Below are 26,603 nucleotides of genomic sequence, written 5' to 3'. Positions count from 1 at the left end.
AAAAAAAAATACATTTTTGTAGTATAATATTCATTTACAATTGTCATCGTGTTGATTCTCTATATTGTTTTGACTGCAGTGACTCTGGCACGCAAGGGATTATGGGATATGTCAGTAGCGTGAATGGCCGTACTTAACACATCCTATCTTGTAATTTCAGGCTGTTCTCAACCAGAAGTTCACCGACTGCTTTGTTTTGGTCTTTCTGGACACCCAAGCAGGAAAAACTGTGAGTTGGCATTGGGCTAGAATCTGTTCCAGCTGTTCGGTGATGCATGTATGATTCCAGTGTAACGTTGTCTGTACACTTTCCTGCAGAGCCTGAAAGTTGTGTTTCGGGAGCCACTGCCGTCTCAGCCCCAGTCCAGCAGCAGTCCTCCGCCCCAGCTGGTGTCCATGTACCACCACCTGGAGTCTGTGATCAACACCGCCTGCTACAATCTGTGGACCGGACTCTTATAGACCACCTGCAACTGTGACATATCCATGAAAAACAGAGGAAAAGTGGCTCCCTTTGAAAGTCCTGATTCACCAAAGATCTGCTGATGGAGTACAGCAAGTGTCCAAGGACTTAAAACTGAGAGACGTGACGTAGCAGCTGTCGTCTGTATACAGAGTGTGCGATCATAAATGTCCCCAGACATTAAGTACAATAACACACCCGAACAGCAAGGAAATCCAGAAAAATATTAATATCAAGGCTGCTCTGTGTGGGTGTGAGCGGGCATGGAAGGTTAGTCATTATTTCAAGAAAATATGACATGAATAAGTTGATAGAAAGTCACACTTTTAGAATAAAAATGCGAAAAGGTCAAATGCTAAAGATTACGTGCGGATATTTTCTTATTTCAACATTTCAACACACAGACCAGATCCACCTCAGTGTTCCTCGATAAAGTTTGCATTCTACTTTATCACTCTATTGGCCATTTCCTCCATGTGCGTTTTTTTTTTTTTGAAGCTCTGATTCTTAGTTAGAACATTTGCTCATCTGTTGAAATCTTACATGTCCACTTTGGTCAGTGTTTTATGAAATCTTATAACTTTGTGTTGGTATCAGAGTCTGGGTCGGATACTAACACAGGTACATGTAAAGTAACCGTGCATCCATGTAGAGTTTCTCTTTAGAGGTTAAACTGGGGTTTGAAGATTGAGGAGCAAGTGTGACTGACTGGACTTGCTGTGGTCTCGGAGTCTCACTGTGGACTGCACAGGCTCTTGCTGGGGGCTCTCACTGAAATCCTAAATGAAACCGTAAGATGGTGAAGCTCAGACTGTCAGTCACAGCTGACTGTTCCAGGTCTGGTCCAAGTAGGACCAAGTATAATTTGGATCACCACTGGCTTTAGGAATCAGTCTGCAAGTCCTGTCAGACTGTATCGAGAACACGAGATGAATTTCTAAAATGACTCCATGTGCACGCTCATTTTCTTGGTCAGTGTGGTTCTTATGTAACCCGTCCACACTTCACAACCCTGTTCTGGTCCACAAGAGAGATCTGGATTAAGAAGACAGTGTTTGTGATGAATCTGTGGAACTTCTTGAGTTCTTATCTATATGTTTATGTAAAAGGCAGTCTATGTATGTATGTGGCACGGTTTGTGTTCGTGGTGAAGTGCCACAGTATACCACTTGGTATGGTGACTGCATGGGGGCGCCAAGGGGGAGGTCACTGGGACCCTTAGGTTGAAAGCGTACATGCACACACAGTCAGCCTTATATATTAGGTCACGACCCGCTCACTGGAGCCCTTATTTTCACAGTTCACACGATACTCAGGTCAGGTAGCAGCATCACATTTTACTTACTTACTTACTTTACTTACTACGTAGTAGCTGGTGACTAGGGAGCACTTTAATTAGAATCCCAACGGGCCAGTGCAGGCTGCATGTGTGTTAAGGTGTGCATTTTTTTTTTTCCTTTGAATGTACCTGCGGTGTACAGCATGCAGACTGTCGATATGCCTCCCAAGAAGCGAAAGGTGTCAGGTCGTAAAACCCCAAGTGCTAAGCGGATGAAATGTAAGCGAGCTGGGAAACATCTGCAGAGACACTAAGAACATTATATATGCCACAGCACAGCCATGATCTGACCTGCTGTCACCTTTTATCATCATTCACTTGAGTCTCATCAATGTCACAAATTGCTCTCTGAAAATGATGACAACATACACACAATGCAACGCAACTTAAAGGGACATGAAATACACAGTGACATGGCTAAAATTCTTCTCTGTTACCTGTGTGTAGAACGGGTAACAGCTAGTAACTAATATTTGTACCCTGTAGTAGAAAAGCAAAGATGAGACCAGAAGCTGCTAAAACCCTTCCATTTATTTTTGATCCTGAAGTACAGTTTGAAACAGGATTCAGAAAGCAGGCGTTTGTTGTACTGGATGTAATAATTGCACACAAAACAAAGCTTGTTGAGACAAAGTTTTGTGTATTAAAACTCTTGAGGCTTTTTCATATCGTCAACACGTCTGATGATGTCACAGAATCCAAACCAATCGGATTCATTGCAGATTTGTCGTGTTGTACTTTGGCACATATGTGGACCTGCTCGTGCATTCCATCGTCACGTGCACACTCTTCACTGGCTGAGTGTCCAGTGATCTTTGAGCCATCCCAGACCCTCATTTGTGGATCCTGAAATGGATAAAGATGATTCTTGATTATTGATTAATAATTATGGATTACTGATGATCCACTCAGAACTGTGATTAAACCTTTTCACTTGTGACTCCTTATTTTCCAGTTCTGTGTTTACTTAATAGTTATTTGAACAGATTTTCTGTAAAAGTCAAATAAAAGTTCATTAGAATATCTTGGACGTCATGTCGTGGCTGGTGCGACCCACAGTCTTCTTTTATTTTGATGAATGACAAACGCTGCAGCTGAGTTTAGACTTTGGCACAGGTTGGTATGTTTGGACTTGTCTGCGTCCAGCTGTGTGGTGCTCTGGTTTTACGCCTCCAGAGGCACAGTGTTTGTGGAGGAAGGCTGCTCTGAGGTCAGCTGACACTCACTCAGTGGTTTGTATTCACAGCCAATGTAGCCCTGGTAGCCCAGCGTTTCCAGCAGGTTGAACAGGTACCTGTAGTTCAGCTCACCAGCGCTGTCCGGTTCATTGCGGCCTGGAACCTGAGCAATCTGGATGTGACCTGAGAAACACAATACGACACTTGAACCTGCTGTCAGGAATCACTGGATCCTTTTCAAACTTCTTCACGTGTAGCTTTGAGCTGTTGTTCAGGTTTTGAGAAAGTCCATGTCTGCTGCCTTCAGCCCCTGTGGAACTTCACAAACCCAAACTTAAACTAACGAATAATATAACTATGGCAAAGCCTTGGACCGAATATCGACATAGGCTGATGTAAATATATTGTGTCAATGGTATGTGATGCACCATAGTTCACATTACGTGGGTGTATGAAGGCCTTGAAATAAAGGTGCTTTAAACAGACTGACACAGTTTGTTACTGATAATCTATCGTAGGCTTTAATGGTACATACATATGGGTTTATTAAAAGTATTCATGAAAATATTGCTAAATAGAAGATCAACAACAGAAACCTCTGTATTCTTGAGATTGATAGATTTATTGAATGATCAATGTAATTAACAACAGTAAACATGTCGGCAACATTGAGACTATTTTTCACTAAAATGGTTCTGGGGAGCATTAGCATGACTAAAGCCTTTCAGCTTCTGGGGGGCTTTTCCCTCCAGACCCCCCCACCCCCGGGCCAGCACCCTATTCATCCCCCATCATTTCAGGCATTTTACTTTATTTGCTTCTCACATGACTGGGTTCCTCACCACATCATTTAGTCCTTCAAACTTTTTTCAGGAAAATACTTTGACCCTCCACCATTTTAAGCAATTTTCTTTCTTTGCCTCTCACACGCCCAGAAGCTCCTCACCATCTCGCCATGTCATTTAGGTCCTTCAGACTTCTGAATGAAAACCCTTCAGCTTCTGTATTGGAATGGGCTGTGGGACGCTGGCGATGGCAACAAAAGTCAAATAAACTTGAGTCAGAGAAATAAATTGTAAGGAAACATGGCCGAGAATAAAATATTCTTAATTCTGTATGTTACTTATGTGAATATTCTGCCTGTGATTTACAGAATATTGCAGATTCTCGATCAAATTTTTTTTGTTGTTGCATATTTATTTATTGGACAAGTCACCTTGTTACATCACTGTAAATTTACAATATTCAGAAACTGCTCAGTTTTTATATTACAGAAAACAACATAACACATAACATAAAATAGCACAACAAAATACCCTCCCACACACACAACCCCAGTCCCAGCTATCCAGCTATTGTCCATAATGGTGAAGAGTCGAGATCCATTGCCACTGATTATGACTGCAAAAGTGGAGAGAGAGGTGTCCAGATTTTGTCAGAAATTGTACACCCTATCCTTTCAAGATGTAATATATTTACAAGGTCATTAAGCCAGAGCTTTATGGGAGGGGCATCACTTTTTTCCAATGTGTTAGAAGTTTGTTTGCAATAATAATAATACAACAGGATACAAAACACTGCTGCACACAATGTTTAACCCCACACCATCGTCAAAAATGGCCACAATAATTGTTAAAGGGTCAGGCTTCAACTGCACATAGAGAATTTGAGACATTTGATCAAAGATGTCAGTTCAATATTTCTGAACTTTGGAGCAAAGAATAAAATTGTGACATAACATAGTGACATCTAGGGAGCATTTGTCACAGATGGGAGAGACCGCAGGATAAATTCTATGTAACCTTTCTTTAGAAAAGTGTAAACGAACTGAATCAAACAGTGTCTTGCGCTGTAAGAGCATTTATGGATATTCTCTAAACCTTCATCTCATTGATCATCAGTTATTGTAATGCTTAATTCCTCTTCCCATTTAGATTTGATAAAAATTGAGTGTGTAGGGGTCACTGACATCAGACTTTCATGGGTGCGAGAGATGAATCTCTCTGTACAAGGTGAAGATTGAAGGCATTTATCAAGACAAGAACTGTTGAGAATTTCAAAGTCCTGCACATACTTTTCTGCTAGTCTCTTATCTGCAGGTATCTAAAACAGTTTCTCCGTGGAAACTTGTACATCTCTTGTATCTGCTTGAAAGAAACAAAAACACCCTCTCGGTATAAAGTCACTTATTTTGCAAAGTCTCCAAAGTTTAAATGTACTGTCCAAGACCAATGGTTTAAAACAGGGGTGTCCAAACTGCAAAGAGGGCCAGATTTGGAGAGGTGAAAATGTGTGTATGTGTGGGGGGGCGACCATTCAGCCTGACATTCTTTGAACCATTAACATTAAAGTCATATGAACTATTTTATGGAATTTTTATTACCTCCGCCAAGGAGGTTATGTTTTCGATCGCATTTGTTTGTTTGTCTGTCAGCAGGATAACTCAAAAAGTTTTCAACGGATTTGATGAAATTTTGTGGAGTGGAGGAACAAGAGGATTAAAGGAACAAGTGATTAAATTTTAGTGGTGATCCGGATCATGATCCGGATCCAGGAATTTTTTAAAGGATTCTTCACCATTGTGGGATAGGAGGAATTTTGACATTCTAGTTTCTAACTCCACAAAAACAAGGCAGAAAGGCTTGAAAAAAATTGTGAGTGTAACATAGTCAAATGTTCTATCAAACAACAAAGTTTGGTGATGATCGGATCCGGATTCCGGATCTGGTGATCCAGAATATGCAAAAATATACGGAAAATAGAAAATGTGTCAGTGTGAGGTGACAAATGAAGCTAGAGATGCACAACTAACACCAAACTGTAGCTGAATCTGTACTGATTCAGTAAGGTGTCATCAGATTTGATGTAGCTTCAAATGTTATGGAGCTAGAGCCAGAAGAAAACCGCCATTACCGTTTTTATCCAATAACTTTTGAACTAATAAAGACATAAAAGTGATTCCAAGTTCTAGTGGTATGTTTTCATGGTCAAGGATGTCAAATATAAAGGAAAGAAAAGTGAATGTATCATAGTTTTGGTTGTAACACTGAATTGTTGAATAGATCACTGAGCCAAGGAGGGAATCTCTTTAGGGTCAGTGACCCTATGGCCTTGTGTAGAGAAGTGTTTCATAAATGTTAAAAAAAAATCATATATTTGCAGTTTAGTTGAACAATAAATTGAATTTTGTCTCTTATTTGTTTTTGTCTATAAGCACATGCAATATCAATATCAGTGCTCAGATGACAGTAGCTTCTGGGAAAGGTGCAAGTTGCAATAAACTGTGATGCCAAGTGCTAAGGATACATGCTATCCAGTCACAGCAGATGAAACTTTTTTTTACTACTGAGCAAACATCATTGTTAGACTTTTTTAGGTTCAATGATTCCACGGTGTGTAGATGTTATGGTGTCAGTGACCCCATGGCCTTGGGGAGGTTTGCACTCTCTGAGTGCTTCTAGTTGCAAATGGCATACTTTTCATTTCTTCACACAGAACACAAATAATTCTAAAGAAGTTTTTAACCAAAATGACTTTCACATTTGAAGCTCACATAAAATGAAGAAAAAGTCTCTCTCTCAAAAAAAAAAACTGTCAGTAAGATTACACATTTCTCGGTTAATTTGAAACATTACACTACATTCACTAATAAATTCTCACTGTAAACTTCAAAATTCAAAACATGAACAGGAAAATAACACTAAGTTGTCTTATTCAGAAGTACAAAACACTGAGGTACAAAATACTGTATCAGTCGTTCTTTTGGTTTTCAATTGACCATCAAAAAACTAAAATATGCTATTTGATTATGAATCATATCAAAAACAAAAAGGCCGTGTTTTTCATTATTTCAATTTTAGACATGGTGACCGCATTTGATTTTAATATTTAATTTATTCACCTCCGAAGACTAGAATAACTTGTCACACCTGCACTAATGTGATGGTGATGCTGAGATCTGGACTGCAGTAAATAGACCAGGTCTGGCTCAAAACAATGGTTTTGATGTGCAAGATGTCACACAGGTGAGAGTCACTTAGTCTCGTCCTCAGGCAGTTTTTGCTCATGTTCATAATCGAGTATGTCTTCTTGCACATGTATGTCGAGCCAAACAAGCTCAGCATTTTCTTTGCAAATGTTCAAATCTCTTGGAACCTGGAACCTTTATCTAGCTGCTGGTTAAAAGTTCACAAGTGGGAGCCGTTGGTACCGACTGCGACACTTGGCGTCACACTGATGACCTCCAGCTGCAGGTGGTCAGCAGCGTCATCGGGGTCCACAGAGACAGGAGAGGAAACAAGCCTGATCTCCTTTTCAACAGCGGCAAAATCCTGAAAGCACTGTTGAAACTCCTCAGCCAGAGATGAGGTGTCTGCTGCCTATCCTCCTCATTTACACACTGATGTTGTTGTGTTGAAAAGCGGTCAGTATTTCCTGCAGCGGTGGGAAATGTGTGGTACTGGGCTGTGTTTGTCACAGGTGCCTGATTATGGTTGTATTTACAACTACCTAATGAACACACCTGGACCTTATGATGGTGAGGCCATGAAAGCTTTCAAGTCTATGAAGGCATACAATTACTGTATCAGTGGTCATGTGAGGGAATGCTGTGACCACCCAGTTCCTGCAGATGTTGTTTGTTTCATCAGCTGGGTTCAGGGTTCAGCTGAGAGGCGCCTGTTTAGGCCTCTACTGGTGGTTGGCTCTCACTGCGGTATTGTATCACTTCCTGTTCCGGAGCACAGCGGTGTTTTTCTGTATCTGTTAGCTGTTTACTCTGCGCAGTTAGATTGATCTAGTTATCTAGATTACGATTTGTTTCCCAGTGTAATCTTTACGTGCCTTAACTAAAGCACTCCTTCTGCTGAATCACCTCTAAATTATTTACACATTATTCACTTTGCGTGTTTTTAGGAATCCGCTAGCTTAGCGTAGCTACTAGCTCTTAGCCGATTTAGCATGGCGGCTTCTCCTGTCTCTCCCGCACTTTTCTGCTCTGGGTGTGAAATGTTTAGTTATTCCTCGGCCTCCTTTAGCAGTAACGGTACATGTAATAAGTGTAGCTTATTCGTAGCTTTGGAGGCCAGGCTGGGCGAATTGGAGACTCGGCTCCGCACCGTGGAAAATTCTACAGTTAGCCAGGCCCCTGTAGTCGGTGCAGACCAAGGTAGCTTAACCGCTGTTAGTTCCCCCCTGGCAGATCCCGAGCAGCCGGGAAAGCAGGCTGACTGGGTGACTGTGAGGAGGAAGCGTAGCCCTAAACAGAAGCCCCGTGTACACCGTCAACCCGTTCACATCTCTAACCGTTTTTCCCCACTCGACGACACACCCGCCGAGGATCAAACTCTGGTTATTGGCGACTCTGTTTTGAGAAATGTGAAGTTAGCGACACCAGCAACCATAGTCAATTGTCTTCCGGGGGCCAGAGCAGGCGACATTGAAGGAAATTTGAAACTGCTGGCTAAGGCTAAGCGTAAATTTGGTAAGATTGTAATTCACGTCGGCAGTAATGACACCCGGTTACGCCAATCGGAGGTCACTAAAATTAACATTAAATCGGTGTGTAACTTTGCAAAAACAATGTCGGACTCTGTAGTTTTCTCTGGGCCCCTCCCCAATCGGACCGGGAGTGACATGTTTAGCCGCATGTTCTCCTTGAATTGCTGGCTGTCTGAGTGGTGTCCATAAAATGAGGTGGGCTTCATAGATAATTGGCAAAGCTTCTGGGGAAAACCTGGTCTTGTTAGGAGAGACGGCATCCATCCCACTTTGGATGGAGCAGCTCTCATTTCTAGAAATCTGGCCAATTTTCTTAAATCCTCCAAACCGTGACTATCCAGGGTTGGGACCAGGAAGCAGAGTTGTAGTCTTACACACCTCTCTGCAGCTTCTCTCCCCCTGCCATCCCCTCATTACCCCATCCCCATAGAGACGGTGCCTGCTCCCAGACCACCAATAACCAGCAAAAATCTATTTAAGCATAAAAATTCAAAAGAAAAAATATAGCACCTTCAACTGCACCACAGACTAAAACAGTTAAATGTGGTCTATTAAACATTAGGTCTCTCTCTTCTAAGTCCCTGTTGGTAAATGGTATAATAATCGATCAACATATTGATTTATTCTGCCTTACAGAAACCTGGTTACAGCAGGATGAATATGTTAGTTTAAATGAGTCAACACCCCCGAGTCACACTAACTGTCAGAATGCTCGTAGCACGGGCCGGGGCGGAGGATTAGCAGCAATCTTCCATTCCAGCTTATTAATTAATCAAAAACCCAGACAGAGCTTTAATTCATTTGAAAGCTTGTCTCTTAGTCTTGTCCATCCAAATTGGAAGTCCCAAAAACCAGTTTTATTTGTTATTATCTATCGTCCACCTGGTCGTTACTGTGAGTTTCTCTGTGAATTTTCAGACCTTTTGTCTGACTTAGTGCTTAGCTCAGATAAGATAATTATAGTGGGCGATTTTAACATCCACACAGATGCTGAGAATGACAGCCTCAACACTGCATTTAATCTATTATTAGACTCTATTGGCTTTGCTCAAAAAGTAAATGAGTCCACCCACCACTTTAATCATATCTTAGATCTTGTTCTGACTTATGGTATGGAAATAGAAGACTTAACAGTATTCCCTGAAAACTCCCTTCTGTCTGATCATTTCTTAATAACATTTACATTTACTCTGATGGACTACCCTGCAGTAGGGAATAAGTTTCATTACACTAGAAGTCTTTCAGAAAGCGCTGTAACTAGGTTTAAGGATATGATTCCTTCTTTATGTTCTCTAATGCCATATACCAACACAGTGCAGAGTAGCTACCTAAACTCTGTAAGGGAGATAGAGTATCTCGTCAATAGTTTTACATCCTCATTGAAGACAACTTTGGATGCTGTAGCTCCTCTGAAAAAGAGAGCTTTAAATCAGAAGTGTCTGACTCCGTGGTATAACTCACAAACTCGTAGCTTAAAGCAGATAACCCGTAAGTTGGAGAGGAAATGGCGTCTCACTAATTTAGAAGATCTTCACTTAGCCTGGAAAAAGAGTCTGTTGCTCTATAAAAAAGCCCTCCGTAAAGCTAGGACATCTTTCTACTCATCACTAATTGAAGAAAATAAGAACAACCCCAGGTTTCTTTTCAGCACTGTAGCCAGGCTGACAAAGAGTCAGAGCTCTATTGAGCTGAGTATTCCATTAACTTTAACTAGTAATGACTTCATGACTTTCTTTGCTAACAAAATTTTAACTATTAGAGAAAAAATTACTCATAACCATCCCAAAGACGTATCGTTATCTTTGGCTGCTTTCAGTGATGCCGGTATTTGGTTAGACTCTTTCTCTCCGATTGTTCTGTCTGAGTTATTTTCATTAGTTACTTCATCCAAACCATCAACATGTTTATTAGACCCCATTCCTACCAGGCTGCTCAAGGAAGCCCTACCATTATTTAATGCTTCGATCTTAAATATGATCAATCTATCTTTGTTAGTTGGCTATGTACCACAGACTTTTAAGGTGGCAGTAATTAAACCATTACTTAAAAAGCCATCACTTGACCCAGCTATCTTAGCTAATTATAGGCCAATCTCCAACCTTCCTTTTCTCTCAAAAATTCTTGAAAGGGTAGTTGTAAAACAGCTAACTGATCATCTGCAGAGGAATGGTCTATTTGAAGAGTTTCAGTCAGGTTTTAGAATTCATCATAGTACAGAAACAGCATTAGTGAAGGTTACAAATGATCTTCTTATGGCCTTGGACAGTGGACTCTTCTCTGTGCTTGTTCTGTTAGACCTCAGTGCTGCTTTTGATACTGTTGACCATAAAATTTTATTACAGAGATTAGAGCATGCCATAGGTATTAAAGGCACTGCGCTGCGGTGGTTTGAATCATATTTGTCTAATAGATTACAATTTGTTCATGTAAATGGGGAATCTTCTTCACAGACTAAAGTTAATTATGGAGTTCCACAAGGTTCTGTGCTAGGACCAATTTTATTCACTTTATATATGCTTCCCTTAGGCAGTATTATTAGACGGCATTGCTTAAATTTTCATTGTTACGCAGATGATACCCAGCTTTATCTATCCATGAAGCCAGAGGACACACACCAATTAGCTAAACTGCAGGATTGTCTTACAGACATAAAGACATGGATGACCTCTAATTTCCTGCTTTTAAACTCAGATAAAACTGAAGTTATTGTACTTGGCCCCACAAATCTTAGAAACATGGTGTCTAACCAGATCCTTACTCTGGATGGCATTACCCTGACCTCTAGTAATACTGTGAGAAATCTTGGAGTCATTTTTGATCAGGATATGTCATTCAAAGCGCATATTAAACAAATATGTAGGACTGCTTTTTTGCATTTACGCAATATCTCTAAAATCAGAAAGGTCTTGTCTCAGAGTGATGCTGAAAAACTAATTCATGCATTTATTTCCTCTAGGCTGGACTATTGTAATTCATTATTATCAGGTTGTCCTAAAAGTTCCCTAAAAAGCCTTCAGTTAATTCAAAATGCTGCAGCTAGAGTACTGACGGGGACTAGAAGGAGAGAGCATATCTCACCTATATTGGCCTCTCTTCATTGGCTTCCTGTTAATTCTAGAATAGAATTTAAAATTCTTCTTCTTACTTATAAGGTTTTGAATAATCAGGTCCCATCTTATCTTAGGGACCTCGTAGTACCATATCACCCCAATAGAGCGCTTCGCTCTCAGACTGCAGGCTTACTTGTAGTTCCTAGGGTTTGTAAGAGTAGAATGGGAGGCAGAGCCTTCAGCTTTCAGGCTCCTCTCCTGTGGAACCAGCTCCCAATTCAGATCAGGGAGACAGACACCCTCTCTACTTTTAAGATTAGGCTTAAAACTTTCCTTTTTGCTAAAGCTTATAGTTAGGGCTGGATCAGGTGACCCTGAACCATCCCTTAGTTATGCTGCTATAGACGTAGACTGCTGGGGGGTTCCCATGATGCACTGTTTCTTTCTCTTTTTGCTCCGTATGCATCACTCTGCATTTAATCATTAGTGATTGATCTCTGCTCCCCTCCACAGCATGTCTTTTTCCTGGTTCTCTCCCTCAGCCCCAACCAGTCCCAGCAGAAGACTGCCCCTCCCTGAGCCTGGTTCTGCTGGAGGTTTCTTCCTGTTAAAAGGGAGTTTTTCCTTCCCACTGTAGCCAAGTGCTTGCTCACAGGGGGTCGTTTTGACCGTTGGGGTTTTACATAATTATTGTATGGCCTTGCCTTACAATATAAAGCGCCTTGGGGCAACTGTTTGTTGTGATTTGGCGCTATATAAAAAAAATTGATTGATTGATTGATTGAAAGCCAAAGTAGTGCCAGGTGGGTAAATTGTATACTTTGGGTGTTCCTTGTTCAATTTTGACAATATTGTATCTTAATTGATTTGCAGGTCAGAAAGTAACTGAAACCCCCCACTTGCATTGTGCTCACTGTACTTGTATGGCTGGGTTTGCCCACTATAGTTAAATTTATTTATCTATGGTTGTGCATGATTGCATGTGTTCCTCTGTTTTGTTTTGTTTTGTTCAGTTAGAGTCTGCATGTCAGGAGGGTTCCACATACAGTGGAGAAAATAAGTATTTGACCCCGTCAGTTTTGCAGGTTTTCCCACCTACAAAGAATGTAGAGGTCTGTGATTTTTATTGTAGATACACTGCATCTGTGAGAGACAGAAATAAAAAAAAATCCAGTAATTCACACTGTATAATTTTTAAATAATTAATTTACATTTTATTGCATAAAATAAGTATTTGAACACCTACCAACCAGCAAGAGTTCTGGCTCACACAGACCTGGTCAATGACCTGAAGAGGGCTGGGACCACAGTCACAAAGATTAGATTAGTAACACATGATGCTGTCATGGTTTAAAATCCTGCAGGGCAGCAAGGTCCCCCTGCTCAAGCCAGCACATGTCCAGGCCTGTTTGAAGTTCATCAGTGACCATCTGGATGATCCAGAGGAGGCATGGGAGAAGGTCATGTGGTCATATGAGACCAGAATAGAGCTTTTTGGAATCAACTGCACTTACCATGTTTAGAGGATGAGAACAATCCCAAGAAAACCATCCCAACTGTGAAGCATGGGGGTGGAAACATCATACTCTGGGGGTGCTCTTCTGAAAAGGGGACAGGACGACTGCACCGTATTGAAGGGAGGATGGATGGGGTCATGTATTGTGAGATTTTGGCAAACAACCTCCTTCCCTCAGTAAGAGCATTGAAGATGGGTCATGGCTGGGTCTTCCAGCATGACAATGACCCCAAACACACAGCCAGGGCAACTAAGGAGGGGCTCCGTAAGAAGCATTTCAAGGTCCTGGAGTGGCCTGGCCAGTCTCCAGACCTGAACTCAATAGAAAATCTTTGGAGGGAGCTGACCACTGCCATCACAGTCTGGCACGGTAATTGCACAGTCCAAGACAGGAAGGCTCTCCAGTGTGTGATTAAGACACTCTTCTCCTCATCATTATTACTTTCATTCTCTATTTATTCTAATAGCTCTGTTTACTATTTATGCATCAGTACACTTTAGGACTCCTGGACAGCAGGGATGCTGCTTAAACTAGACAATATATTGACAAAATTACCAATATTGCATAAACTGTACATCTTCTAAACTGTACATCCTTTAAAGAGTGAAAATAATACATTACGTATAATGTGTATTTTATGTATTTTTTATTATCTCATGTGAACTTTTGTACATGCAAATTTCTAGGGATAATGAACAAAGTAAGAATTTCATTGTGTGGTATAACTGCCTGTTTTTACTGTGTACATGACAATAAAAAACTATTAACTCATACACTTAATTGCTGTTTAATGATTATTATTTATTAAAAATTCTGAAGATGCTTTCATAAAATCAGGCCTGTTATTCAGGCTTTGGAGTAGGATATTACCAAAGTTCTACATCTAGCCTCCAAGGTCCCACCTGAGATGAAGTGATTGCTGCAGACACGTTCATGTCCACTGGGCTTCCACGACTCGTTTTTCTTGCCAAATGTTGCTGAACGCCTCGGCAAATCTGCTGGTAAACAAAAAACTTTTTCCCACTCCCTTTAGACTGCTGATGTGGGCAGTTGATGGCACAACAGCTGGTAGGCATGTTAGCACTTATGTTTTCTGCCTACCGGATGGGCCCTGCCCCGGTGAACTTTGACACATGACGTCATCGCGATTCTTTCTATAACTTTGCCTCCTTCACTGACTTTGTTAAAGACTAGAGTTGATAATCCACTTTGCTTGCCTGCCATGGCAGGTGCGCCACCTGTAATAATCCCAGTGACTTTATTCCACGGTAATTTCATGTCATCTACAGCAGACCAAACAGAAACAAATAACTCCTTTCTTCTTGTTTGGTCCTTAAGGCTCTGGAAGTCAAGTAGCTTTTCACTCACATTCATTTCATTGGCAACTCCTAGGGATGGGTATCGGGAACCGGTTCTTTTTGGGTATCGTTAAGAAATGATTCGATACACCGACATCAATAACCTTTTTGCATAACGATTCCCTTATCGGTCCTTCAGAGAGGCCGTTGTTTTTGGGGGGAGTTTGTCAGGAAAATGATCATTTCTCTACATTGATTACAGTCCCTGCAGTGGGTCTGTAATCAACCGTTTCTGCAGCACGGCTTTGCTTTGAACCTTGAATCAATGAAGCAGCGCTTCAATCTGCTGCTTCATGTTTCTTTGTTTTATTTTGCTTTATCTTAATTTTTCCCCAATAAAACCCCAAAGAGCATATGTCTGTGAGTAATATTTAATATTTTTATATTAATCCGACCTATTTTATAACTTAAAAACAGGACCGATGCTAACGTATTAGCATGTCTATGACGTTTTCAATGTTAAAGTTAGCATTAAGCTGTTCGCATCTCAGCACATTTGTGTGCATTTGTTTTCTGTATAATAATTAATGGCTCAGCGGTTGTTGTCGTAAAAGAGTTAAATGTATTACAGATTGTAATTTTTTATTTATTTTTATTTATATATTAATAATAATGGCAACAACAACAACAACAGTAATAATAACTAATAATGCCACAATGTAATTTTATAGAAACAGACAAAAAGAACCTGATAAAATAAAACAACAGAAAATCTAAAAACAACTAACATTGAACATAAATAAATACATACAGAAATAAATGTTTCCTGTGAACACCGAGTGACTCTTACACCTCCACTTCATCCCTGAATCTGTCGATCGTGAGTCACTTTTGTGCATATTAAAGTCACTAACTGACCCCCGGGCCGGACTTTGGACATGTCTGGTTTAAAAGATGGATTATCTGCACAGGTCATGACAGAGGATAGATGCTTCGAATTGAAGTGTTGTTTAATCTTCTTAAAAATACATATGGTGCTGTGAATTCCCACATTGTTATTGTATATAGAGTTATCAATTGCCACAGGAGACAACAGTACAGCTCCTATACAGTAAGGCTGAAATGCTTCCTGCTCCAATTGCAACCACGCGGGGGTTTACTAATGCTAGCCAACCAGTATGTCATGAATTTTATATGCGAGGCCGCATAGTAGAACAAGACGCTAGGGAGTGCCACCCCCTTTTTAAACTTGCAAAGATGTTTTCTAGCAATCCTATGTGTTGTATTACCCCACAGAAAAGGCAATACAAGCAAGTATAATTTTTTGAAATATGATTTAGGAAGAAAGACTGGGAAATTTCTGAATAAATATAAAAAGTTGGGCAAAATAATCATTTTTATAGCATTAACTCTACCAATGAGTGATATGGGATGCATCTTCCAGAACTGTATGCTTAATTTAAGGTCACATAAAGTTAAACACTAATAGAGAGGAATAGCACTTTGTCACCTGAATTCCCAGATAAGTGAACTTCTCGCAAGGCTATTTTAAATGGGAGATTTTGCAACCAGGACGGATTATTCACGTGTATAGGCATAAGTTCACTTTTATTCAAATTTATCCTGTATCCGGAGAAGGACCCAAATAGCTTAATTTTGTCTAATATGGCAGGAAGTGTCAGTTCAAGCCAAGTGATATATAACAAAATGTCATCAGCATAAAGTGAGATTTTGTTAACAAGTTTTATTAATATCATAGTCAAAAATAGATGGATCTTTGCGTATACTTTCAGCAAGGGGCTCTATTGGCAGGGCAAATATCAATGATCAATCAATCAATTTTATTTATATAGCGCCAAATCACAACAAACAGTTGCCCCAAGGCGCTTTATATTGTAAGGCAAGGCCATACAATAATTACGTAAAAACCCCAACAGTCAAAACGACGCCCTGTGAGCAAGCACTTGGCGACAGTGGGAAGGAAAAACTCCCTTTTAACAGGAAGAAACCTCCAGCAGAACCAGGCTCAGGGAGGGGCAGTCTTCTGCTGGGACTGGTTGGGGCTGAGGGAGAGAACCAGGAAAAAGACATGCTGTGGAGGGGAGCAGAGATCGATCACTAATGATTAAATGCAGAGTGGTGCATACAGAGCAAAAGAGAAAGAAACACTCAGTGCATCATGGGAACCCCCAGCAGTCTAAGTCTATAGCAGCATAACTAAGGGATGGTTCAGGGTCACCTGATCCAGCCCTAACTATAAGCTTTAGCAAAAAGGAAAGTTTTAAGCCTAATCTTAAAAGTAGAGAGGGTGTCTGTCTCCCTGATCTGAATTGGGAGCTGGTTCCACAGGAGAGGAGCCTGAAAGCTGAAGGCTCTGCCTCCCATTCTACTCTTACAAACCCTAGGAACTACAAGTAAGCCTGCAGTCTGAGAGCGAAGCGCTCTACTGGGGTGATATGGTACTACGAGGTCCCTAAGATAAGATGGGACCTGATTATTCAAAACCTTATAAGTAAGAAGAAGAATTTTAAATTCTATTCTAGAATTAACAGGAAGCCAATGAAGAGAGGCCAATATGGGTGAGATATGCTCTCTCCTTCTAGTCCCCGTTAGTACTCTAGCTGCAGCATTTTGAATTAACTGAAGGCTTTTTAGGGAACTTTTAGGACAACCTGATAATAATGAATTACAATAGTCCAGCCTAGAGGAAATAAATGCATGAATTAGTTTTTCAGCATCACTCTGATACAAGACCTTTCTAATTTTAGAGATATTGCGTAAATGCAAAAAAGCAGTCCTACATATTTGTTTAATATGCGCTTTGAATGACATATCTTGATCAAAAATGACTCCAAGATTTCTCACAGTATTACTAGAGGTCAGGGTAATGCCATCCAGAGTAAGGATCTGGTTAGACACCATGTTTCTAAGATTTGTGGGGCCAAGTACAATAACTCAGTTTTATCTGAGTTTAAAAGCAGAAAATTAGAGGTCATCCATGTCTTTATGTCTGTAAGACAATCCTGCAGTTTAGCTAATTGGTGTGTGTCCTCTGGCTTCATGGATAGATAAAGCTGGGTATCATCTGCGTAACAATGAAAATTTAAGCAATACCGTCTAATAATACTGCCTAAGGAAGCATGTATAAGTGAATAAAATTGGTCCTAGCACAGAACCTTGTGGAACTCCATAATTAACCTTAGTCTGTGAAGAAGATTCCCCATTTACATGAACAAATTGTAATCTATTAGACAAATATGATTCAAACCACCGCAGCGCAGTGCCTTTAATACCTATGGCATGCTCTAATCTCTGTAATAAACTTTTATGGTCAACAGTATCAAAAGCAGCACTGAGGTCTAACAGAACAAGCACAGAGATGAGTCCACTGTCCGAGGCCATAAGAAGATCATTTGTAACCTTCACTAATGCTGTTTCTGTACTATGATGAATTCTAAAACCTGACTGAAACTCTTCAAATAGACCATTCCTCTGCAGATGATCAGTTAGCTGTTTTACAACTACCCTTTCAAGAATTTTTGAGAGAAAAGGAAGGTTGGAGATTGGCCTATAATTAGCTAAGATAGTTCGGTCAAGTGATGGCTTTTTAAGTAATGGTTTAATTACTGCCACCTTAAAAGCCTGTGGTACATAGCCAACTAATAAAGATAGATTGATCATATTTAAGATCGAAGCATTAAATAATGGTAGGGCTTCCTGAGCAGCCTGGTAGGAATGGGGTCTAATAAACATGTTGATGGTTTGGATGAAGTAACTAATGAAAATAACTCAGACAGAACAATCTGAGAGAAAGAGTCTAACCAAATACCGGCATCACTGAAAGCAGCCAAAGATAACGATACGTCTTTGGGATGGTTATGAGTAATTTTTTCTCTAATAGTTAAAATTTTATTAGCAAAGAAAGTCATGAAGTCATTACTAGTTAAAGTTAAAGGAATACTCGGCTCAATAGAGCTCTGACTCTTTGTCAGCCTGGCTACAGTGCTGAAAAGAAACCTGGGGTTGTTCTTATTTTCTTCAATTAGTGATGAGTAGTAAGATGTCCTAGCTTTACGGAGGGCTTTTTTATAGAGCAACAGACTCTTTTTCCAGGCTAAGTGAAGATCTTCGAAATTAGTGAGATGCCATTTCCTCTCCAACTTACGGGTTATCTGCTTAAGCTGCGAGTTTGTGAGTTATACCACGGAGTCAGGCACTTCTGATTTAAAGCTCTCTTTTTCAGAGGAGCTACAGCATCCAAAGTTGTCTTCAATGAGGATGTAAACTATTGATGAGATACTCTATCTCACTTAGAGGTTTAGGTAGCTACTCTGCACTGTGTTGGTATATGGCATTAGAGAACATAAAGAAGGAATCATATCCTTAAACCTAGTTACAGCGCTTTCTGAAAGACTTCTAGTGTAATGAAACTTATTCCCCACTGCTGGGTAGTCCATCAGAGTAAATGTAAATGTTATTAAAAAATGATCAGACAGAAGGGAGTTTTCAGGGAATACGGTTAAGTCTTCAATTTCCATACCATAAGTCAGAACAAGATCTAAGATATGATTAAAGTGGTGGGTGGACTCATTTACTTTTTGAGCAAAGCCAATAGAGTCTAATAATAGATTAAATGCAGTGTTGAGGCTGTCATTCTCAGCATCTGTGTGGATGTTAAAATCGCCCACTATAATTATCTTATCTGAGCTAAGCACTAAGTCAGACAAAAGGTCTGAAAATTCACAGAGAAACTCACAGTAACGACCAGGTGGACGATAGATAATAACAAATAAAACTGGTTTTTGGGACTTCCAATTTGGATGGACAAGACTAAGAGTCAAGCTTTCAAATGAATTAAAGCTCTGTCTGAGTTTTTGATTAATTAATAAGCTGGAATGGAAGATTGCTGCTAATCCTCCGCCACGGCCCGTGCTACGAGCATTCTGACAGTTAGTGTGACTCGGGGGTGTTGACTCATTTAAACTAACATATTCATCCTGCTGTAACAGGTTTCTGTAAGGCAGAATAAATCAATATGTTGATCAATTATTATATCATTTACCAACAGGGACTTAGAAGAGAGAGATCTAATGTTTAATAGACCACATTTAACTGTTTTAGTCTGTGGTGCAGTGAAGGTGCTATATTATTTTTTCTTTTTGAATTTTTATGCTTAAATAGATTTTTGCGGTTATTGGTAGTCTGGGAGCAGACACCGTCTCTATGGGGATGGGGTAATGAGGGGATGGCAGGGGGAGAGAAGCTGCGAGATGTGTGTAAGACTACAACTCTGCTTCCTGGTCCCAACCCTGGATAGTCACGGTTTGGAGGATTTAAGAAAATTGGCCAGATTCTAGAAATGAGAGCTGCTCCATCCAACGTGAGATGGAGCCGTCTCTCCTAACAAGACCAGGTTTTCCCCAGAAGCTCTGCCAATTATCTATGAAGCCCCACCTCATTTTTTGGGACACCACTCAGACAGCCAGCAATTCAAGGAGAACATGCGGCTAAACATGTCACTACCGGTATGATTGGGGAGTGGCCCAGAGAAGAACTACAGAGTCCGACATTGTTTTTGCAAAGTTACAACCGATTAATGTTAATTTAGTGACCTCCGATTGGTGTAACCGGGTGTCATTACTGCCGACGTGAATTACAATCTTACCAAATTTACGCTTAGCCTTAGCCAGCAGTTTCAAATTTCCTTCAATGTCGCCTGCTCTGGTCCCCGGAAGACATTTGACTATGGTTGCTGGTGTCGCTAACTTCACATTTCTCAAAACAGAGTCGCCAATAACCAGAGTTTGATCCTCGGCGGGTGTGTCGTCGAGTGGGGAAAAACGGTTAGAAATGTGAACGGGTTGGCGGTGTACACGGGGCTTCTGTTTAGAACTACGCTTCCTCCTCACAGTCACCCAGTCGGCCTGCTTTCCCGGCTGCTCGGGATCTGCCAGAGGGAAACTAACGGCGGCTAAGCTACCTTGGTCCGCACCGACTACAGGGGCCTGGCTAGCTGTAGAATTTTCCACGGTGCGGAGCCGAGTCTCCAATTCGCCCAGCCTGGCCTCCAAAGCTACGAATAAGCTACACTTATTACAAGTACCATTACTGCTAAAGGAAGCCGAGGAATAACTAAACATTTCACACCCAGAGCAGAAAAGTGCGGGAGAGACAGGAGAAGCCGCCATGCTAAACCGGCTAAGAGCTAGTAGCTGCGCTAAGCTAGCGGATTCCTACAAACACACAAAGTGAATAATGTGTATATAATTTAGAGGTGATTCAGCAGAGGGAGTGCTTTAGTTAAGGCACGTAAAGATTACACTGTGAAACAAATCGTTATCTAGGTAACTAGATCAATCTAACTGTGCAGATTAAACAGCTAACAGATACAGAAAAACACCGCTGTGCTCCGGAACAGGAAGTGATACAATACCGCAGTGAGAGCCAACCACCAGCAGAGGCAAGCAAGAGTCAAAACCACAAGGCCACAAAACCATGAGGAGAGGGGGCACCCCTGTTTCTTCCCCATGTGTAAACAAAAATGTGGTGACAGAATTTGGTTGGTAAGCACATGAGCCCGAGGATTAGCACAGAGCAATTTAACCATTGAATAAAATTTTCACCTAATTTACACCTTTCCAATATTTCAAACAAATAAGGCCATTCAACCTGGTTAAATGCCTTCTTGGCATCAAGTGACAAAACTGCTAATTCTTCTTTAGTCCTACCAGGAGAGTAAATAATTTTGATGAGTTGTCTGAGATAAAAAAAAAGAAAAAAAAAAGAGTTTCTCTGGGGTATAAATCCAGTCTGGTCAAGATGTACTAACTGTGATAAGAAGGGGCTTAATCTATTGGAAAGTCTTTTAGAAAAAGTTTCCCATCCAGATTTAACAGAGAAATGGGACGATAGGAACCCACTTCTTCAGCATTCCTGCCTTTTTTTTTCCTTAAATAAATAATTGTTATAATTGCTTCTGTAAGGGTAGGAGGGAGGATTTTATCAACTAGAGCTTGAGTAAATGTTTTATGCAGGTATGGACATAAAATCTCACTAAATTTCTTATAAAATTTGCTAGGAATGCCATCCGACCCAGGAACTTTGTTGTTCTTAGTTGAGGTAATTGCCCTCTTAATTTCTTCTATTGTTATTTCTGAGTTCAGCAGAGCCAGTTCTTGCTCCTCTGAGTTTGGAAAAGTACATTTATTGAAAAACTCTTTCATGAAGTCACAATCTATATTCTCTGTAGCATATAATTTTTATAGAATTGAAAAAACTGATTATTAATATCTTTAGGGTTAGTTAAAACTTCGCCACTATTTATAATTTTGTGTATTGTATGATCCTGTTCCTGTTTCCTAAGTTTTTTGTGTGGTTTATCCCCAAATTCAATGTATTTCTGCTTGGTGTACAGAAAAGCTTTACTAATTTTTGCTGAAAGCAAATTATTACATTCATATTTCAAGGACATTATCTTTTATACAACACAGTGGAAGGCATTTGGGCATTCTCTTCATCTAAACCTTTCATTTGTTCATCCAATTCAATGAGTTTAGCCCTATTTATCTTTCTTCTTGCTGATTCAAAAGAGATAATAGCACCTCTTAGATAGACTTTGAAGGCCTCCCATAGTATAGCAGGTGATGTGTCCGAATTGTCATTGATATTAAAGTGCAAAAAGATTTGTGTTTCCAAATAATCATAAAAGTCGTTTTCGCCTAACAGTCATGGGTTAAGTCTCCATAATTGCTGCTCTGATTGCATTTTGAATGTTTAAACTGCACGCAACAGTGCAGTGATCCGAAATGACAATGTTATGATATTTTGTGTTAACAACATAAGGCATTAATTTGGCATCCATGAGAAAGTAATCAATTCGGGCATATGAGTTGTGCCGAGTTTAAAAGAAGGCGTAATCTCTAGCAGTAGGGTTTGCAATTCTCCAGACATCGGACAGATTCTAATTATTGATTAAAATAATGAGAAATACACTAGAGTTGTTCCTAACCTGCTTAGTTGAAGAGGATCTGCCAAGGTAGGGATCCAGCACACAGTTGAAATCCCCCCAATAATAAGATTTGTCTGAGACATATCTGGTAAAATGCATATGTCACAGACATGAACGAGTGAAGCTCATCAGTATCTCACCATGTCATTTAGATCCTTCAGACTTTATTTTGAGTAAATGCTTCAGGGGAGCATTAGCATGGCTAAAACCTCCGCCCCCCCCCCTTAAGCTTTATTCTTTATTTGCCTCTCATGCCTGGAAAAGCTCCTTGCCATCTAAGCCCTCTTAACCCCCTGTCACTTTAAGCATTTTTTAATGTAGATGTAAATTAATATTCAAAGTTTTCAGCTAATTGACAGTCGGGCTGTACAATATGGACAAATTATCATATCTCAATATTGTCATATCAATATGATATATACGATATGATCTGACACAAAGTGCAGTAACAGTGAAAATTAAACCTTCTTAAACAAAACAGTAATAATATCACACTCATTTTACACTCATCATAAGGTTAGGATACTGTGCCCTACAAAAAGTATTGGAACACTTGGAATTTCACACATTTTAATTTGTTTATGCCATTTTAAATACAAGAAATACAAACAAAAAGGAAAATAAAATAAAGAATACAAATTACTAAAATGATCTTCCTCAAACTCAGACTGAAAGCAAATCTCTAAAACTTGATAAAACCTGTAAATAATAGTTTTATTGCCAGTTTTCTTCAGACAAGTCAGGGGATGGAAACATGAACATTTCCAAGTCACTGAATATGTTGTAAATGTCTTGGACTTTATTTACATCAATTATGAAGAAATACAAAAGTTTCTTTCACCAAAACATCAAATCTAGTCTTTCATCTCAAATGTACTTTCTGTCAAATTGTAGCTGAACTTTCAGGTCTTCTTTTGAAGAAAATCCTCCTTGACACCACTTCATCAGGAAGATGGATTTTAGATTTTTAATTCCTTTATATCAAGTTGGAGAGATTTGCTTCAGTTTGAGTTAAGGAAGATAATTTTAGAAAAAATGTATTTGAAATAGAATAAATTCAAATGTGTGAAATACCAAGTGTTCCAATACTTTTGAGGGCAAATGAGAAACAGTGAGGAGCAGCATCTTACATCTCATATATAGTGCAGCAGATAAGAGAATATTTAGAGGGGAATCCTGCAAATGGTGATACAAACATCACATTTAGCACAAATAATCCAGAGATATGAATTCTTTTGAAAAAAAACTCATTGGTCACTTGAATTTTCAATAGGCTGCCAGGTAGGGGTCAATTGAAGAATTACACAGGGGTCAAAATTAAAAATGCTCCAATCATATTGAAAACTACACCACATTATTTTCCTGATCATAAAGATTCCAAAAAGGTATAGTGACTGAATGTTATGGAGTTATGAGGTAAAAGCAGCAAGAACGACAAAGGTCAGTTTCAGTTTGTACAGGGGTCAAAACTTAAAGTTGCTCCAATTTTGGTAAACAATTATGCAAATTTTTATTTGAGTTAATCAGATTTTAAAATGTAACAGTTGGAATCATGTGTCATGCTTAGTTCATGTTACAGGGTAACATATGTCACATGTCATAGAATCCAATGGACATTGACCTTGTTTGACCTTTACTTTGGAGACCAAGCATTTAGTACTGTCAAAACTATTCCATTTATTAATCCTATTAACTCAACCAATAATTTGCATCACGTTTTACCAAAATTAGAGCAACTCTTTACCTTTTGCCCCTGTACAAACTGAAATTGACCTTTGTCACCATTCTGTTCCAATACCTCTTGTGAATTTTTTGTCATCATTCTGTTCTGTTCATGAGTCCACGTGGTAAGATCCTTTACGTAATGATGTCGGTTTTTAATGCAGTGCCGCCTGAGGGATCGAAGGTCACGGGCATTCAGTGTTGGTTTTTGGCCTTGCTGCTCACATGTAGAAAGTTCTACAGATTCTCTTAATCTTCTGATTATATTATGGACTGTAGATGATGGAATCCCTAAATTCCTTGCAACTGAACGTTGAGAAACATTGTTCTTAAACTGCTGGACTATTTTTTTCACACAGTTGTTCACAACATGGTGATCTTCGCCCCATCTTTGCTTGTGAACGGCTGAGCCTTTTGGGGATGCTCCTTTAATACCCAGTCATGACACTCACCTGTTTCCAATTAACCTGTTCACCTGTGGAATGTTCCAAACAGGTGTTTTTGAGCATTCATCAACTTTGCCAGTCTTTTGATGCCCCTGTCCCAGCTTTTTTGAAATGCGTTGCAGACATCCATTTCAAAATGAGCAAATATTTGCACAAAAACAATAAAGTTTATCAGTTTGAACATTAAATATCTTGTCTTTGTGGTGTATTCAATTGAATATAGGTTGAATACAGGAGGAAGTTCAAGGGGGAATCTTCCCCCTCAAACTGCCACCTTATCATGGTGGGGGAGTTTGTGTACCCAGATGATCCTAGGAGCTATGATGTTGGGGGCTTTGTGCCCCTGGTAGGGTCTCCTAAGGCAAGCAGGTCCTAGGTGATGGGTCAGACTAAGGGCAGTTCAGAAGCTCCCATGACCAGTACAAAATCAAGGGCCGAGACGTCACCTGGTATGGCGGAGCCACGGCCCCACCCTGGAGCCAGGCCTTGGGTTGGGTGCTCACGCCTTAGCCAACGGGGCCCGGCTGGGCTCAGCCTGAAAAAGCGACGTGGGCCCGCCATCCTGTGGGTTCAGCACCTGCAGAGGGGGCCATGGAGGTCGGGTGCAGAGAGGATTGGGTGGCAGTTGAGGGTGGGCGGCCCGGCCGCCCGGTCCGTGCTCACATCCCCTGGCTGTTGGGACGTGGAATGTCACCTCGCTATGGGGGAAGGAGCCTGAGCTTGTGCAGGAGGTTGAGCGATACCGACAAGAGATAGTCGGGCTCACCTCCATGCACAGCTTGGGCTCTGGTACCCAACTCCTGGAGAGGGGCTGGATGCTCCACTTTTCTGGCGTTGCCCACGGGGAGAGGCGGAGAGCTGGTGTAGCACTGCTTATTGCTCCCCAGCTCAGTCGCCATGTGCTGGAGTTCACCCCTGTGAACGAGAGGGTCGTGTCCCTATGCCTTTGGGTCGGGGACAGGTCTCTTACTGTTGTCTCGGCCTACGGGTGGAGCGGCAGTGCAGAGCACCCGACCTTCCTGGAGTCCCTGGGAGGAGTACTAGATAGTGCTCCAACTGGGGACTCCATTGTTCTCCTGGGGGATTTCAATGCCCACGTGGGTGGCGACAGTGAGACCTGGAGGGGGGTGATCGGGAAACAGTCCTCCCCGATCTGAACCCGAGTGGTGTTCAGTTGTTGGACTTCTGTGCTAGTCACAGTTTGTCCATCATGAACACCATGTTCAAGCACAAGCGTGTCCATAAGTGCATGTGGCACAGGACACCCTGAGCCGGAGGTCGATGATCGACTTGTAGTTGTATCATCTAACCTTTGGCCACGTGTTGTGGACACTTGGGTGAAGAGAGGGGCTGAGCTGTCGACTGATCACCACCTTGGTGGTGAGTTGGATCCGCTGGGAGGGGAGGAAAGCGGTCAGACCTGGCAGGCCCAAATGTATTGTTAGGGTCTGCTGGGAACGACTGGCGGAACCCTGTGTCAGCGTCTTCAACTCCCACCTCTGGGAGAGCTTCTCCCAGATCCCGGGGGAGGTTGAAGACAGTGGACCATGTTCTCCACATTGTCAATGCAGCCACTCGTAGCTGTTGTCACAAGGTCTCTGGTGCCTGTCGCGACGGCAATCCCTGAACATGGTGGTGGATGCCAGAAGTAAGGGATTCCATCAAGCTGAAGAAGGAGACCTACTTGTCTTTGTTGGTAAAGTGGGACCCCGGAGGCAGCTGAGAGGTACCGGCAGGCCAAGCGTGCTGCAGCCCGTGTGGTCGCAGAGACAAAAACTCAGGTCTGGGAGGAGTTCGAGGAGGCCATGGAGGAGGACTATCGGTCAGCCTTGAAGAAATTCTGGCAAACCGTCCGGTGCCTCAGGAGGCGGAAGCAGCTCTCTCTGGATGTTGTGGGACTGTCTTGGTTGACACGCCTTTGCAACATCGCATGGCGGTCGGGGACAGTGCCTCTGGATTGGCAGACCGGGGTGTTGGTCCCTCTGTTTAAGAAGGGGGACTGGATGGTGTGTTCCAACTATAGGGGGATCACACTCCTCAGCCTCCCCGGTAAGGTCTATTCCAGAGTACTGGAGAGGAGAAT

At 41.1% G+C, this 26,603-nt stretch overlaps 2 protein-coding genes across 5 annotated transcripts in view; one reads left to right on the top strand and one right to left on the bottom strand.

The window, feature by feature from the left end:
* Positions 1–484, top strand: part of szt2 (SZT2 subunit of KICSTOR complex) — a 701,839-nt gene extending 701,355 nt beyond the window's left edge. The window contains 2 exon segments of the mRNA XM_034179252.1: positions 161–229; positions 319–484. Of these exon segments, the coding sequence (XP_034035143.1) occupies positions 161–229; positions 319–462 (213 nt within the window). The 3' untranslated portion in view covers positions 463–484.
* A 1,942-nt stretch (positions 485–2,426) lies between these two features.
* The window catches only part of hyi (hydroxypyruvate isomerase), a 130,157-nt gene continuing 105,980 nt past the window's right edge, over positions 2,427–26,603 (bottom strand). For all 4 annotated transcript variants that reach the window (XM_034180751.1, XM_034180750.1, XM_034180749.1 and 1 more), the window contains 2 exons: positions 3,029–3,163; positions 2,427–2,648 (listed from right to left, as the gene is read on the bottom strand). In XM_034180751.1, the coding sequence (XP_034036642.1) occupies positions 2,593–2,648; positions 3,029–3,163 (191 nt within the window). In that variant the 3' untranslated portion in view covers positions 2,427–2,592. The remainder of the gene's footprint in view (positions 2,649–3,028; positions 3,164–26,603) is intronic.

This window comes from Thalassophryne amazonica, chromosome 10, assembly GCF_902500255.1.
Source record: "Thalassophryne amazonica chromosome 10, fThaAma1.1, whole genome shotgun sequence".
NCBI classification, from domain to species: Eukaryota; Metazoa; Chordata; class Actinopteri; order Batrachoidiformes; family Batrachoididae; genus Thalassophryne; species Thalassophryne amazonica.
This window is presented reverse-complemented; position numbering and strand designations above follow the sequence as displayed.